This window comes from Corylus avellana, chromosome 2, assembly GCF_965113065.1.
Source record: "Corylus avellana chromosome 2, dhCorAvel1.hap1.2, whole genome shotgun sequence".
Taxonomy (NCBI): Eukaryota; Viridiplantae; Streptophyta; class Magnoliopsida; order Fagales; family Betulaceae; genus Corylus; species Corylus avellana.
The window spans coordinates 4,573,716-4,588,151 of record NC_142491.1 but is presented as its reverse complement, the minus strand read 5'-3'; the positions used below and the strand labels follow the sequence as shown (position 1 = coordinate 4,588,151).

Below are 14,436 nucleotides of genomic sequence, written 5' to 3'. Positions count from 1 at the left end.
CATGGCAGCACAGTCTATCCCATACGTCACTCATTTCGTGACTCGAACTTGTGATATGAAACCAAATTCTAATACCAAATGATACAAATCTCAAATAGAAATTCCACTTTAAGTCATGTGGGACTCAAGATCATAACATGTCGATTATGATATACATTAATTTCAAGTTGTCTGCTCTTCTTTTGTCCTTCAACATATTGGATGTTATGGCTCCTTCTAAATCTGGGATAGTATGCGAACCTTTTGCTCGGATAAACATAGGAGAAGAAATGCAGGCAAACATGCTTGCTTAGCAACTTTATGTTTTATTTTGCACAAATATGGGGATTGCTTGGTTGCAGTAGGGTAGCAATAAAATCTTACAAATGCAGTATTGAATAGAGGGGCTTTTAAAATTGTTTGAATCATAAGGCCAAATTAGGCTGAATAAAGGCTATTGCATCTTCTCCTCGGCGCCATGTTTGATTGCCAAGTGAAACCTTAATTCTTTCATTTCAGTGTAACAGTGGTATATAACCTAGGGAGCACAAGAGCACAATTTGTTGATGTATTGAACTGGCTTATGGAGTGAGCTTTCATCTCAGCCTCAGGTGAATACAGCAATCTGAACTATTGGCAAAATGTGAAATGCTAATTCTTCCACCATCAACCAAAATTATTCTACTTAAAAATTTGCTTGAATTATTGAACTGAAGAACTGCTAGATCAATCACAGAAGCAAAGGGAGCACAATGCTTTTAAGTACTCTTAAATGTCATTCTAATTTGGCAAACTTACAAGGGGCTCTCACAGATCGCTTGGTTACCTCAGACATCCAAATTAAGGCCAAATGAATTCATCAGTGCAAGAAACATCATGTAAATTCTAACCAGAAAACATTACAAAATGAAGGCCAAAAATTCAGCTTATAACCTATACCACAAATTATAAGACTTGCCATTTCTCTTTTCCAAAGCATCAAAAGCTGATTTCTATCTGGACCAGATGCATAACATATATCATGGTATTAATAAGCAGTCAGCACCACTTCTTGTGCTAATCTTGTAATACATTTAAGCCAAATGTGGCAAAAGGTGAACCCATCATCATAAAAAAAAAAAAAAATCAGCTTATCGCCTATACAACAAATGATAAGACCCTCCATTTTTCTTCTCTAAAGAACCTAAAAAATCTAAAAAATCTAAAGCAGATCGATATCTGGATCAGATGCATAAATATATCATGAAATTACTAGTACAAAGTGAACCCATCATCATAGGAAACATGCCACCCTTGTCGACAAGGTGGGGCATTTTCATCATACTCAGCACAACAGCTCCATCTTTTCTTCCAATTGGCACTTCCAGTGCTTGGTCTATTATTCTTTTCATTCCATTTGTAAACAATTACTCCAGATCCGTCACTCCACTCTCCATCAATTCCTTGGTGAGGTGGAGCCAGTGCAAACAGCCCCTTCTCTCCTACAAACATTAAAAGCATATGACCAACATCAAGAACAAAAATAATTTTGGAAGACTATGCTCCACATATTGCATCTATAGAAACCCAACTGCATTAAAGAATGAAAAATATATAGATAGACGAACGTCAAGCATATACCATGTTTGTCAAAGTTTTGTTTGCTGTCTTCTGTTTTCTCTTCTCAAGATAACAAACAATTCAAAACACAAAACACTCATAAAAATAAATAAACAACTTTCAAACCAAAAACTAAATAAAATACACCCCCAAAACTCTTACAAATGGTAAGATACGTGAAAACAACATAAAAAGGTAACATATTTACAAATGGTGATGGCTTTGTGATACAGGATGTTCTCTATAGACATTTTTCCAAAAGAACTTCAAAGAAGTCGTTCTATCTGAAGTTCAAACTTTTCTTTACCCTCTTAAATATATCATATTGTTTGCCTCTCCAGCTCCAACATGTATCTTGAAGCCTTTTACGTTCTCCTAGTAACCAAATTCCAACTGGGTGTGACATTTTTCTTACTTGGTGAAATGGGTTCACGTTTGATTAGCTCTATTTTAAAGCCTCGACTTTGTTCATAAAAAACAAATCTTGGAAAATAATGTCATCTATAAACGAAGATACACATACATACATAAACATGTGGATGAGAAAAGAGATTATCAGTTACATACCGGTGGTGTGGCCATGGAAGGAGCAAGCGGTTGGGGAATTGTCTTTGTCTAAATAAAGGGTCTTGCACCTCAGGCATCGCTTCTTTGTCTGAATTTGGGCTGTGCTTGGTCTGCTCTGGTTGGTGTTCAAGCAAGACTTGATCTTTATCCCATGATTTGATGGCTTGCAATTGCTGAGGAGGCTCTGAGAAAGATGGTAAAAAGCTGAAGACATGTCATCAATGTTCCAATTGTGAGGAAGGAGGATAGGTGGGGCTGTCAGTGAGTGTGAGATATTGTCGAAGTGGAGATAGCCAAGTAGCCCATGATGAGTTTTGGGCTTGGAAGGCCGTAAGAGAGAGAAAACGATTTATATCACATTTTTATTTTTATTTTTATTTCATATGTAACATGTTAAGTAGCTATTGGATTAACATTGTTAAAAATAAATAATTCAAAGGCCAATTAATTGTTTCACGTCTCAATAAAGTGGGATAAAAACGCACACATTAACACTGACAGGTAATTGTGAGATAAAAATCTGATTTCTAGTATTACTTTTACATTTTTTGATTTAAACCCTTAAAAGCTTCCCACTTGAATTTTTTGATTTATGGTTGAGTATTTGCGTTCTAGATCTCATGACTCCACCTGTAGGCAATGATATTGCCACCTTAGAAGACTTGATCTTCTCTTATTCACTTATGCCGGTAGCAAAAAGGTTGGAGGAAATTTGTTTGAGGATTTTCATCCAAAAAAGATCCCTAAGAACATGTGAGAATTACATGTTTTAAAGAAATTCCATATGCCACATCATTATATGATGAAGTGGCCGTGTCAATTTACCATTAATATTTTTTAAAAAATTTAACAATAGTTAAACTGTGATTTTAAATGTCAAAATATAATTTTACTAAATATTTCACTGCAATTTTAAAATTCACAAATTTTAAAACTTCAAATCCAAACGGACTCTTCTTCTTCTTCTTAGTGCTTGATTGGCTTTAATTTCTTGATCCCGAGGGAAAGTCTTTTTAAGGAGACAAAAAAAAAAAACTAAAATCTTATCATAAATTTACGCTCTTTCTTTATTTCCCACGCAACATGCTCTTATATATATATATATATATATATATATATATACTTTAATGCATTGAATAACCTGCATTGTTATAAGAGTAATGCTACTTATTTTATACTTGTGGTTTGGATCAAAATCAAATAGCCACTTAATTATAAAATAATCTTATGAGATTATTATGATTTGATTAATTTCTTGTCAAGGTAAGCAACTAATGTGTAATTAATATATAAATAAACGATGAATCTACAAATCTATCACAATAAATGTCTTATTCTTTCTTGAATCATTATATATATGTGATCTAATTGCATCATATACCACACACTCCGAAGAGATCAACCCCCACACCCAAGTTGAAAGAAATGGCACCTTCTTCCTTGTTCATTTGTCTTTTACTAGCAATATTGCTTTGCATTTGCCCCACAAATGCAAGGCCTTTGAAGATATCTGAGAGCATGCTCAATTTCATATGCTCCAAAACAGAGGACCCTGCCTTCTGCAAGCAGGCTTTGAAATCTGATCCTCGAACAGCCACAACCGACCTTCAAGGCCTTTCCCAAGTCGCAGTAGACTTGGCCAATGCCACTGCTGCAGGGACTTATCCATTGATTCAGACGCAGCTAAACCAGACAAAGGATCCTGCGCTCAAACAGCAGTACACAGTGTGCTTAGACTCCTATAAAGAAGCCATTGATAACATTGAATATGCGAGGGAGAAGTTGAGCTCCAAAGACTACATTGCCGCGAACCAGGCTGCATCGGCTTGCATGACTGATGCTACCAAATGCCAAGATGCAACTACAAAAACTGAGGCGTTTTCTCTCCCACAAGAAACTAAGAAACTCTTCCAGCTTTGTAAGATAACTTTTCTTATCTCTGTACGTCTATCTGCGATCAACTAAGGGAAATTTGAGGTCTTTTTTTTTTTTTTTTTTTAATTTTTAATTTTTTTATTAGATATAGGGTGTCCTTCTTTTGCATGATTTTGTCGTCACAATAAATGTTAGAATATATGAAAAATATATAATATTTTTCATATATTTCTAATTATGCTGATATCAAATATTCTTTATTTATGGGTTGATTGTAATCAAATCAAAGAAATTTGATTACTATACTTGTATTTATACATTGCTCTATAAATAAAGACCTTTTTATTATAGACAAATGAAATGCATAAGCACAATATAGCTCTTAGGAGTATTCCGAGTGCTGGAATAACTTTGGGAAGTGGAAGAAATATGCCAATATTGTTCGACTTGAATAAGATTGATTTAGCGTATGTTTGGAGGTGCGTTTGAGAGATTTAAAAGTGCATTTAACATTAAAAATGTCCGTTTGAAGAAAAAAAATACACGTTTGGTAAAAGAAATTGATAACGCTTTAAGGGTCCAAAAAGTCTAAAAATTGGTAAAACACACTTTTGGTAAAAGCAAAGCATTTTTTTACTTAAAAATTCTATTTCTCAAACGCAATCTCAAACATGTTCTTAACATGATGAAGTAACCTTTGGATCAGACCTTATTAAATAAAAAATGAGTGATGTTAAAAACTATAGTGCTATCCCACAATGTTAACATAGTAGTTTCAACCAATCCTTATATATGTTATTGTTAAAAAAATTAAATCCAATAGTTGATTGGGATTATCGTGTTCATGTTACGAGATATTTATAAGATAAAAATATAATCTTTAGCTTTACTAACTCTTAATACAAGCATAGTAAGATAAAAGTAGGATAAAGACGTGACGTATACCATTACTTGTAGACTGTAGTATATATTCTGGCAGTTGCTAACACAAAAGTTGCACTTCTTTCCTATTCCTTCGAAAAATGAGTGAATTTACACTCTTAGGGCAACAGTATTGGGAAGAAGGTGGCTAGAAATGAAACAAGGCATAAAAGCAACTTTAATTTATCATATACATTGAGCTAGACATAACGAAGTGGAGCTCATTATCAGATCAAGTGATGAGAGAATTCACCTAGAGAGAACTCATATCAATTTCATTCATCTCATGACATTGAGGAATCACCATCAACTTCAATGTCGGATGCAGGCTCATGATCCTCTTCCCGGAAGCAATATAATCAAGACCAAAAGCTTCTGAAACTCAAAACTATATGCTACTTTTTATAAAATCTTGATTTTTTGTAGGATTAATTCTTGGTCACGAAGCTATCGGGTTAGTGTTACATTCTTGTCTGTTTGTTTTTTGTTTTGTTTTTCCATGACGTAGGACAAAAGACCCACCCACTCTTCATGAATTTTGTTAAGTCTTACCAGTTGTTTTAAGGGTATTTTATCATTATTTGTAATAATTAGGAATTTCTTTTCTGTAATGTATTTATTTGGTGGGTGGATGATAGAGATATGGACTGTACGAGTGATTTGGTAGCTAGGTAGATGGATAATGGAGGAATGGAAGAGATGAAACGTAAGAGGTTGATTATAAAAGGACTGGACAATTCGAGAGGCCCAGATGATTTTCTGTCTACTTCTTTTTTATCTGAAACAGAATGTGGGCCTGGGTTATATACAACCCAATTCCTAGCCCAATAACTCAAGAACTCAATCAAAGAGCAAGATGAAAACATATAAAACGCAACCCACCTAATATACCCCCTTACATTATCCTTATTTAATTTTTATTAGGATTTATAGCAATCTTAGAATGTGGATTCATATCCATGTTATCGGCTTGTTACATGCAGATAAATGATCCAATTTGTTTTTGAGTTTGACTTGCTTCTTGTGAAAAAATCACTGGAGCTATAAAAAAAGAGAAATGCTAATTTTAAAATCTTAGCAGTTAGTTTTTTAACTGAAGACACTCTTAATCGTTTATTTTTTCATAAGAATATCGGTATGATCTTAATCCAAGGCAAACAATTTATCATTCATATTAGATTTCACAATATCTAATGGTGTATATATTGTCTGTGTTGCCATGACATTTAAAAAATTTTAAATAGTGTAACAGTACACCGTTAAATACAGGAAAATCTAATATAAACCATAAAATAAGATTCTTTGATGAAGTTGAAACTTTATTAAATCTCTACTACCAAGCCATTAAGTGTCTAATTAATATAAAGTTCTGCCTAGTGATAACCATCATTTTGGTTTGCTCAAACCATAATGACTACTCGTTTTGGTTGAAGACCTTGAGAGCTATGTTGACCATCAACCATGCTGAATAAAGCCCTAGTGACTGATTTTCAAAGCCACTTGTGAGTAAATCAAAGCAAAATTCATGGGGAAATTGGAGCCTAGCTAGTTAGCTTCAAAGTTCAAACTTATATTCTGATCGAGGTCAAGAATTGGTTTTCCCAAATCAGCAGGATTTCAATACCCGAGAAACTAAATGCATCTCAACTTCTTGGATTTCATTTCCAAGTGCATAATGAAGTGGAAAGTTCATTGAAAATAAATCATAATCCCCTGCAAAAGAAGTATTTTTTTATAAACCATATCTGTTGTTAGAGGACAATCTCATGCCTATGCAAAGTCTATTAAGATAATACTTTGGGTAAAGTACACTTAACCCCTTCAAACTACCACTTCAATGACAATTTACCCTTCAACTATCCATTGCGAAAATTTACTTTTCAAACAATGACAATGTGCCTCATAATGCTAGCAAAATGACGAAATTAGCCCTATAAAATTTTCAATAAGACAAAAATATCGCTAATTTTTTTTAAAAAAATTAAATATATTTAAAATTAAAAATTAAAAAAGAAAAAAAGTTGAAAAAAAAAAACAGGGTGGTTCTTTTGAACCACCTAGAGGTGGCAGGGGGCAGTAGAGCCGCCCCAAGTGCATGGGGTGGCCAATCCACCCTTAGGGATGGCTCGGCCACCTCTGAAAAGTGTTAGGAACATCTTGGGGGTGGTCGGCCACCCCCGAAAACAGCTTGGGGGTGGCTCACATAAACATATTGGCCGAGGTGGCTCGGCCACCCCCTAAAACATCTTGGGGGTGGCCGATCCACCCCCTAGTGGGTGGTTGAACCATCCCCAGTTACCTAGGGGTGGTCCAGCCACCATACAGGGGTGGTCCAGCACCCATGTTTTGCTTTTTATATATATTTTTAGTTTTTTTATTCTTTTTTATTTTTTATAAATTTTAGTTTTTTTATTTTTTTTTTTATTTTAGTAGGAGTAATTTTATAATTTTGTTAATATTGGGGGTACATGTCATTGTTTTAGTAATTTTGGGGTAAATTGTCGCAATTAATAGTTTAGGGAATAGATGGGTGAAAAAAAAAAAAAAAACACCCTTTCCAAATAAAAGCTCTCTTCTCTCTTGTCTCTAGCACAACCACCGCAGCTTGAGGAGGAGGGCAAACCTTCTGGTTTCCCTCCTTCGATCCCCTTTTCATAGTTTCCCCCCCTTTTTGAGCTTCTTTTCTTTGTGAGAGAACTCACTTCTCTCTAGAGTTTTCTCTAGATCTATTCATCGTCTTTGACAATTTATCCATGACTCTCAAGAAACAGTAGTCACAATTGATCGTGTTAGTTCTTGTGTTGGCTTAATTCAGTTTCAAAATGCAGAGGTTACTGTTCACGGACTCAAACACTGATATAGAATCCTCAGAATCCAATCTCCACCGTTCATAATGTAGATTTATGTGTTATGAACGTCCTTGCAAAATTTCAGCTCAATTGGACCACAAAGACCCATTGATCGGAGCTATTGATCAAGATTGGACAGCATTTTCAGAATGCTGTTTCACCCATGTCCGGACATGTCTTCCCCGGGTCCGGACCTCATTTCCAGAAATTCAAATTTTGCTCCGCAAAGCTGTGTCCGGACAGCCCATTAACATGTCCGGACACCCCGTAAGTTTTAGGCCCAAAAACGTGATTTTAAGTGGGTTAGGTCTAGGGTTTTGTCGGGGGTATATATACATCATTATAGAAGAGAGAAGCACAAATTTTCACCCTCAGAGAGTTTGTGTGAGGCTGTGCTTGAGTGATTATTTTGTTGTGAGCCAAATTGATTCCTCTTAGAGGATTTTTGTTAGTATTGATTGTGTGCTTAATTGAAGTCTATCGGAAGGGTCCGATAAAGGAGAATCACGTTGAGGAAGATTGTGAGCGAGGAGACAAGTTGGAGGCTTGTCGATCTTACAGAGTCAAGGTCTTGCAAAGGGTTGTAAATGTTCCTAGTGTCTGTAATCTCTGAATAATCTTTTTATAGTGATTTCCTGAGTTTGGCTGCCCCGGAGAGGTTTTACTTTTCAAACGTTTTCTAAAAGGTTTCCTCTTCGTCACCAAAATCTTTGTGTGTGATTGTTCATACTTTGGTAATTGTTTGCTTTGATAAATATCCGTTAATTCCGCATAAAATTGTGATATTTATCTGTTTAGAGTTTTTCAAATCGTCTTCTCCTGCTTCCCCCCAACCATAGATCGCCTCCTTCATTGCTTCACTAGTCGGATCTGTGTAGGCTTGAAGATTGGCTTTTCCAAAGTTAGATCTACTTCTCTCTATTAGCCTCAGCCAGAAACGTGCCTCTCCTCCATCTTCACCGAAGTTCCAGCTTTCCGACGATGCTCTCTGCGGCCCCTTTCGACCGCCACGCACCGGAGCGTGGACCACATGCTCCTGCGTGTGGATCTAACGCACTGACGCGTGTGTCTCACGCGCCGTGTAGTTTCTGCCGAAACTTCCCTCCGTCGCAGCTGCAGTGTTTTGAGTTTTTTTTTTTTTTTTTCATGTTATTTTGTATAACTTTCTTATTTTTCTGTGGCTTTGTTGCTTAATTTTTAACCCGATCCGATTAGGCGTTAGACTCTTCGTAAGTGAAGTGGACCTTTTTTTTCTTTTCTTTTGGAAACCTTTTTTCCACTGTTACTTTTCATCTAAATCTCCATAGTTTCTTAGGAAGTTTGTTTATATATTTGATAGGGGTATTCGTACTCCTGATGGTAGTATTCATCAGATTGCGCCGCGACAAGGGTTTTCTCGAGCTGCATTCGCAAATGACTTCCACCTTCACCTGCTTTGAGGAGTTTGTGGTCCATCTGGATTGGGTTAATCTATAAGCAACTAATGTGTAATTAATATATAAATAAATGATGAATCTGCAAATCTGTCACAATAAATGTCCTTTTCTTTCTTGAATCATTATATATTTGTGATCTTATTGCATCCTACCACACACCCAACATGAAAGAGACGGCATCTTCTTCCTTGATCATTTCTCATTTACTAGCAATAATATTGCTCTGCATTTGCCCCACAAATGCCAGGCCAGTTGTGAAGATATCTGAGAGCATGCTCAATTTCATATGCTCCAAGACAGAGGACCCTGCCTTCTGCATGCAGGCTTTGAAATCTGATCCTCGAACAGCCACAGCCGACCTTCAAGGCCTTGCCCAAGTCTCAATAGACTTGGCCAATGCCACTGCTGCAGGGGCTTATCCATTGATTCAGACTCAGCTACACCAGACAAAGGACCCTGCGCTCAAACAGCAGTACACAGAGTGCTTAGACTCCTATGAAGAAGCCATTGATGACATTGAGTTTGCGAGGGAGAAGTGGAGCTCCAAAGACTACATTGCCTTGAACCAGGCTGCATCGGCTTGCATGACTGATGCTACCGAATGCCAAGATGCAATAACAACTGATGATCAGGCGTTTTCTCTCCCAGAAGAAACTAAGAAACTCTTCCAGCTTTGTAAAATAACGTTGCTTATCTCTGGAAGTCTGATGCAAACCAACTAATAACAAAATATAGAAAATGATAAATTGGCTAATTTGAGAGAGCCGTGATCTCCGATGGCTACTTCGAGGGAGCTTTGACCTCCAAAACACAGCAAATTGTATTTTCAAATAATAATAAACTTATACTTTGTTATTGATAGTTCTCAATTAAATAGATAAACAAATTAAATACTATTGATTACATAATAGACCAATTAGGTCTTGAATTAAATGACTCTAATAAATAAAGAATCTAACTATTTATTGTACTATAAAATTTATACTCCTAATCGGACTCTAACACGACTTGGACAATATCAAATAATATCAAATCACATCAACATCTATATACGATGAACTAATATATATTCTTGTACACCTTTTGACCAAGCAATTGGAAATTTGAGGTCCATTTTTCTCTTTGGATAGAATTTTCCTCCAAACTGTGTTGGAGGAACTTCCTTCATCTCTGTCTATAAAAATGACATGTATCTCTTTTTTTAATAACATGTGAGATGCATATGAGTTTTTAAAATTATTTATTCAGACTATGTTTTCACTATTAAAAAAACATGTGCATCTCACATGTTCAAATGACACATGTCATTTTTATAGACTGAGTTGGAGGAAGTTCCTCCAACTCAGTTTGAAGGAAAACTTTGTCCTATTTGTTTTATATATATTGCGTCCTTCTTTTGCATGATTTTGTCGTCACAATAACTTTGGGAAGCAGAAAAAATATGCCATTGTTTGACTTTAATAAGATTGATTTAACATGGTAAAGTGTAGTAGCCTTTGGATCAAACCTTATTAAATAAAAAAAGAGTAATTTTAAAAACTACATTGCTATCCTGTAATGTTGATATGACAGTTTCAACTAATCCTTATATATGTTATTGTTAAAAAAAAGAAAAAAAAACAAATCCAATAGTTGATTGGGATTGCCACATTCGCATTACGAGATAATTGTGGGATAAAAATATAATCTTTAGTATCACCAACTCTTTGTACAAGTGTAGTAAGATAAAAGTAGGATAAATGTGTGACGTATACCATTACTTGTAGTATATTTTCTGGCAATCGTTGCTGACACAAAAGTTGCACTTTTTTCCTATTCCTTTGAAAATTAAATGGGTGAATTTACACTCTTAATTAAGGAAACAATATTGGGAGCAGAAGGTGGCTAGAAATGAAACAAGGCATAAAGCAACTTTAATTTATCATATATATTGAGCTAGACATAACAAAGTGAAGGTCATTATCAGATCAAGTGATGAGAGAATTCACCTAGAGAGAACTCAATTTTCATTCATCTCATGACATTTGAGGATTTTCATCAACTTCAATGTCGGATGCAGGTTCATCCTCTTCCCGAAAGCAATCAATACCAAAAGCTCCATGGCCGATGCCAAAAGCCTTAATGTGGTCTTTCAAAGACCTCTTGTGCTTGAAATCAGACCCACAAATGCAATACCAAATCTTCCCACAGTTCTTCTCATGGGTTCTCCAATCACCTTTAACTGCAAATGGCTTCCCACATTTCCTACACATGAAGGGCTTTGTCCCATGCTTTCTCTTGTAATGTGTTTGGAGGGTTCTAAAATCTTTGAGAGGCCTTGCTCTTGGGTGCTCTATGTTGTGCTTGCATCCTTGTGCACAGCAATAGCATGGGAGTTTTAGCATGGCTGTTGGTTGAGTTCCCTTTAGAGAGTGTGGTCCTTTTCTGTACTGAGATCCATGACCCCACATATGCATCTGCAGAGCCAGCCAAAAAGCATACTTAGAGAGAGAGAGAGAGAGAGAGAGAGAGATCATGCATATAGAAAAAAGAGACGAGCAATATTAAAAGAAAAAAAAAATACCATAGACTTGGATTAATATCCAAACTCCCTTACACTCTAATTAGGATAATTGTATGGTTTTGCAAAATTGAGATCCTACACCTATGCAAAACACCAATAAATTAATCGGCATTACTCGCAAAACGCCAATAAATGTTTCACATTTCCGACACACTAATTTAACGACGTTAGTTTACATGATTTATAGGCGGCGGCCAAGAAAAGTGCCTGCAAAAACCATTTATCTCGGCGTTTATTGTGGCCACCAAAAAATTATGCGCAGGTAAAAGCTTTATTTTTAAATTCATACATACAATATGAATTTAGTACTCATGCTGTTCCCAAGTTGATGGGATTAATTGTTTTGTCTTTGGGTTGTATAAAAATTTGAATCATATATATATTTTCAAATGTAAATCCATTTTTCTTAGTCCAAGGATGTTTAATAATATTTATTTTCTTTCCGTAGAAAGATATATACCAGTTACAAACTTCCATTTACCAATGCCAATCTGAACATACTTCCAGTTCCAGCCTGTAAAGGACCACGGAATAGTGTAAGTAACAAAGACATCTCTCATCTCTCAATTTCTAGTACAAAGAACCTTTTTGTTTTTTTTCTGATAATAACTATTTTTCTTCCCAGTGGGCACATTAACATGTTCTGAGACTTGGATGCAGACATTTACTATTCTTGTGTTTGAATGAAACGTTATGATTCACTGGAATTTCCAGCTGCAAATTTTTAGACATGTCTTGTCAATTTTGTCAACTACATTAAATCCCTCCTATCTATCCTAGTGTAAGAACATCTGAATCCCATCTATATATGCCTTTAATAGACACGAGAGATGTCTTAGAAAAACAAAATTCTTTAAGTTAGTACATTGACACACTGGAGGGCTCAGATTATGAGCTCAGGAGCTTGATGAAGATCACCAGAACTTCTGAGGCACTGCAGATCTTATCAGAATTATCTTAACACGTACGCTTGCAACTGGTTGCAGCAGTACAGCACAATGTTCAAAGTAACAAAAGCACAAGGAACATTTTCATGAATGCCCTCAAATAAAACAAGGAAAAGTACTGATCAGCTGAGTCTCAGTTAAGTCAGATTGCCATGTTCAACCAAAAGCCATGCAGCCAATATATTTTACTTGGATAATGGAGAGATGTTATAATATAAATTAAATTATTAAATTCATCGCTTCCTATTAATTTTAAGTTTTCGGAATAAGTAGTGATTTAACGTTAGATCATAACAAAGGTTTCGAGTTCGAATTTTGTATCCATCATTCACCTCTCATTTCTACATATTGGGCCTTCTTCACCTAGTAAGAAAGATGTTGAGCTGATTCATAATTAAATGATTAATTTCATTCATTTTTATAAACTTAAGTTTTTTGGATAAACGGTGATTTAACCTTAGATATATTTATATATATTCAACAAAGAAAGATAAGTTTCGAATATAGGGAAAATTTTAATTTAGCTCAAAGAAGAAGAGCAGGAAATGAAGAGAAAAGAAGAAAGAGGAACTAGCTAGGGCATACCTGGAGATTATTGTATCTGTTAAAGCTTTTGGAGCAAACGGGACATGAGAATTGAGTAGGACCTATTAGAATCTGAGAAGGGCTTGGAATCCAATACTGACCCTTGTTGAATCTTTCCAAAGGGTACCCTGAAACCACACTAATTCCTTCCTTATTTGTCAGTAGATCATCTGCCGGAGGAGAGATCATCCTACAGCCCTGCAGATCTGTACTAGGGCTAGGGAGGCCTATGTGTAGGGCTACAGTAACAGTTTCATCACCATTATCTTTGTTCCAGCAGGTTTTATCCTCTTCCTCTTCCACTGCACTACTTGAGGAGTTCTGATCATGTTCTTCTTGTCTTGTTGGGCTCAAGTTATTTATTAGAGGAAGAGCTTCTTTGAGAGGAGGTGAAGAAGGTTGGCATTCAATGAAAGATTTGTTGTTACTGATGTTGTTTGAGAAGGAGTGATGAGGAGGATAAGAATTCAAAAGAGGCATGAAGTTGAACCATCCTGTAAAGAAATTGGAGTAGGGGTCTGCCATGGTGAAAGATATTGGATGGGAAGAACAAAGTGGTGAATGGTTTGGAGCTTAGCAACAAGATTGATATATATATATATATATATATATATATATAGAGAGAGAGAGAGAGAGAGAGAGAGAGAGAGAGAGAGAGAGAGAGAGAGAGAGAGAGAGGGTGTGATGAGGCCTAGTGCAGAAACTAAGGTAAAAAATTCATAGTAAAAGAGAAAAGCTCAAAGTGAGTGCAGAAAGTCAAGAAATTACCCCCCCCTGCAGACCAAGAAGACAAATAACAGGGTGAGAAGATGATAAAAGGAGAAAGGAAAAGGCCAAAGCTGAAGTCAGAGATTAGACTTGCAGGTTGTCTCCCAAGAGAGAGAGAGAGAGAAACCGGGGGAACATTCTGTAGTTTCACAACTACTCTCACTTCTCTCTCTCTCTCTCTCTCTCTCTTTTATTTAATTTTCAGGCACCGCCCGGCATTTGCTTTGGTGAGAGTGTTTAGTGTTTCTTATTACATGCAAGGAAGCCCTCTTTTGAGCTGCAACAGTCAAACGTATTCATCAAAGCAGTAATTAGGATGTGAACTTTTATACAGAGTAAATGATCAT

At 35.9% G+C, this 14,436-nt stretch overlaps 3 protein-coding genes and 1 pseudogene across 3 annotated transcripts; 2 read left to right on the top strand and 2 right to left on the bottom strand.

The window, feature by feature from the left end:
* Window positions 1-858: 858 nt before the first annotated feature.
* Window positions 859-2,410, bottom strand: LOC132167291 (uncharacterized). Its single transcript, XM_059578211.2, has 2 exons — window positions 2,146-2,410; window positions 859-1,460 (listed from the first exon to the last, which is right to left on the bottom strand). The coding sequence occupies exons 1-2, from the start codon at window positions 2,357-2,359 to the stop codon at window positions 1,231-1,233; spliced, it is 444 nt and encodes a 147-aa protein (XP_059434194.1). The 5' UTR covers window positions 2,360-2,410; the 3' UTR covers window positions 859-1,230.
* A 1,160-nt stretch (window positions 2,411-3,570) lies between these two features.
* On the top strand, window positions 3,571-4,110 carry LOC132173647 (pectinesterase inhibitor-like). The gene has a single exon (XM_059585208.2). It carries the CDS (start codon window positions 3,571-3,573, stop codon window positions 4,108-4,110), a length of 540 nt encoding a protein of 179 aa, XP_059441191.2.
* A 5,280-nt stretch (window positions 4,111-9,390) lies between these two features.
* Window positions 9,391-9,948, top strand: LOC132168123 (pectinesterase inhibitor pseudogene; annotated as a pseudogene).
* A 1,009-nt stretch (window positions 9,949-10,957) lies between these two features.
* Window positions 10,958-14,233, bottom strand: LOC132190392 (zinc finger protein WIP2). The gene is made up of 2 exons (XM_059605370.2): window positions 13,322-14,233; window positions 10,958-11,682 (listed from the first exon to the last, which is right to left on the bottom strand). The coding sequence occupies exons 1-2, from the start codon at window positions 13,844-13,846 to the stop codon at window positions 11,242-11,244; spliced, it is 966 nt and encodes a 321-aa protein (XP_059461353.2). The 5' UTR covers window positions 13,847-14,233; the 3' UTR covers window positions 10,958-11,241.
* Between the last annotated feature and the right edge of the window lie 203 nt (window positions 14,234-14,436).